General features: G+C 61.9%; 1 protein-coding gene across 1 annotated transcript in view; it reads left to right on the top strand.

Moving 5' to 3' along the window:
- Positions 1-2,184, top strand: part of LGI3 (leucine rich repeat LGI family member 3) — a 4,428-nt gene that overhangs the window by 838 nt on the left and 1,406 nt on the right. Inside the window, 5 exon segments of the mRNA XM_031065217.1 lie at positions 741-812; positions 903-974; positions 1,061-1,132; positions 1,221-1,292; positions 1,755-1,924. Coding sequence (XP_030921077.1) covers positions 741-812; positions 903-974; positions 1,061-1,132; positions 1,221-1,292; positions 1,755-1,924 — 458 coding nt within the window.

The following is a 2,184-nucleotide window of genomic DNA, read 5'->3' on the forward strand; positions in this document are numbered from 1 at the left end:
GACACGGCGGTGGCGGTGGGGAGCAGAACCCCGGGGGGACACGGCTGTGACCGTGGGGAGCAGCATCCCGGGGGGACACAGCTGTGACCTTGGCGACCGCGGCCCCAGGGGGACATGACTGGTGAGGGGGGGTGATGATGGAGGGTCCCTGGGGACAGGGCTGTGCCCGGGAGGCTGGCACGGGGAGGTGTGGCAGGTGGGGGTGTTTACAGCTGGGTGAGTGTGGTTACACATCCATTTGTGTATATTTACACGTGTGTGTGTGATTACACACCTGTTTGTGTGTGTTACACCAGTCTGTGTGTGTTTGCACATCTATTTGTGTGTGTTACACACCCGTTTGTGTGTGTTACACCAGTCTGTGTGTGTTTGCACATCTATTTGTGTGTGTTACACACCTGTTTGTGTGTGTTACACCAGTCTGTGTGTGCTTGCACACCCGTTTCTGCGTGTTCACACACATGTGCAAGCACGCGGCCCCGGGCCAGGGGCTGCTGCTGGGCGTGGGCAGCCTGGGGTTGGTGCCAGCCCCGTCACCTCCGTGTCCCCACACCGGGCAGGGTGCCTGCTGTGGTCCCTGTGCCAGCGCCAGCCCCCCGCACGGGCTGCCCTGGCAGGCAGCAGGTGACACTGAGCCCGTGCTGGGGGGCACCGGGGTGGCACTGCCACGCTGTTGCCCACGGGGGTGGCAGTGCCAAGCTGCTGCCGCCCCCTCTCCTGCAGCTCCGTCTCTCCCGCAGGACCATGGTGAACGCGGCTTTCACGGAGATCCGGGAGGCGGCTTTCGCCCACATCCCCTCCCTGCAGTTCCTGTAGGTGCCCCCCTGGTGCCCCCCTCGGTGCCCCCCTCGGTGCCCACCCTGCCCAGCCCGGCGCTGCCGCCTCCTCCCCTCTCTTTGCAGCCTCCTCAACTCCAACAAGTTCACGCTGATTGGGGACAACGCCTTCGCCGGGCTCTCGCACCTGCAGTACCTGTGTGTGACACCGGGACAGGGAGGGGACAGGGAGGGGACACGGGGGGCCCTCGGGATGGCGCCGTCACTGTCTGCTCCCGTTCCAGGTTCATTGAGAACAACGACATCCAGGCGCTCTCAAAGGCCACTTTCCGCGGGCTCAAGTCCCTGACGCACCTGTGAGCACCCGGGGGACGCTGTGGGGGTGGCCCTGTCCCTTCGTCACTGTCAGGGATGTGTCACCTCCACAACCCTTCTTGTCCCCAGCTCCTTGGCCAACAACAACCTGCAGACTCTGCCACGGGACCTCTTCAAGCCGCTGGACATCCTGAGTGACCTGTGAGGCTGCCACAGCACCGGGGACACCGGGCTGGGACAGGGTGACATCCCAGGGGCTGGCACTTGGGCAGGGTGTGCTGTTCTGGGGGTGACTCGGTGCCATCCTTGGCAGAGAGCCCTGGGACACTGAGCTGGGGAGAGGTCACATCCTGGTGGGTACTGGGGGTGATGGTGCCATCCTTGGCAAGGACTGCCGAGACACCGAGCTGGGGAGAGGTGACACACCAGTGGGTGCTGGTGCCATCCTTGGCAGGGAGCCTTGGGACACTGAGCTGGGGACAGGTGACATCCCCGTGGGTGCTGGTGCCATCCTTGGCAGGGAGCACTGGGACACTGAGCTGGGGAGAGGTGACATCCTGATGGGGACTCAGTGCCATCCCTGTTAGGGACCTCGGGACACTGAGCTGGGGCAAGGTGACATCCCAGTGGGTGCTGGGGGTGACTCGGTGCCATCCCTGGCAGGGACCTCCGCGGCAACTCGCTGGCCTGTGACTGCAAGATCAAGTGGCTGGTGGAATGGCTGGAGAGCACCAACACCACGGTCCCCGCCGTCTTCTGCAGCAGCCCCGGGCAGTTCGAGGGACAGCGGATCCGGGACCTGGCGCTCGGGGACTTCCAGTGCATCACCACGGGTAAGGCACCACCGCTGTGACCGTGCTCACAGGGGTCCCAGGATGAGGGGAGAGACGAGGATCTGACTCCATGTTTCAGAAGGCTGATTTATTATTTTATGATATATGTTATATTAAAACTATACTAAAAGAACAGAAGAAAGGATTTCATCACAAGGCTAGCTAAGAATAGAAAAAGAAGGAATGATAACAAAGGCTTGTGGCTCAGCTCTCCATCTGAGCCAGCTGACTGTGATTGGCCACTTATTAGAAACAACCCC

The sequence above is a fragment of the Geospiza fortis genome, unplaced genomic scaffold, assembly GCF_000277835.1.
Source record: "Geospiza fortis unplaced genomic scaffold, GeoFor_1.0 scaffold594, whole genome shotgun sequence".
In the NCBI taxonomy this organism is placed as follows: domain Eukaryota; kingdom Metazoa; phylum Chordata; class Aves; order Passeriformes; family Thraupidae; genus Geospiza; species Geospiza fortis.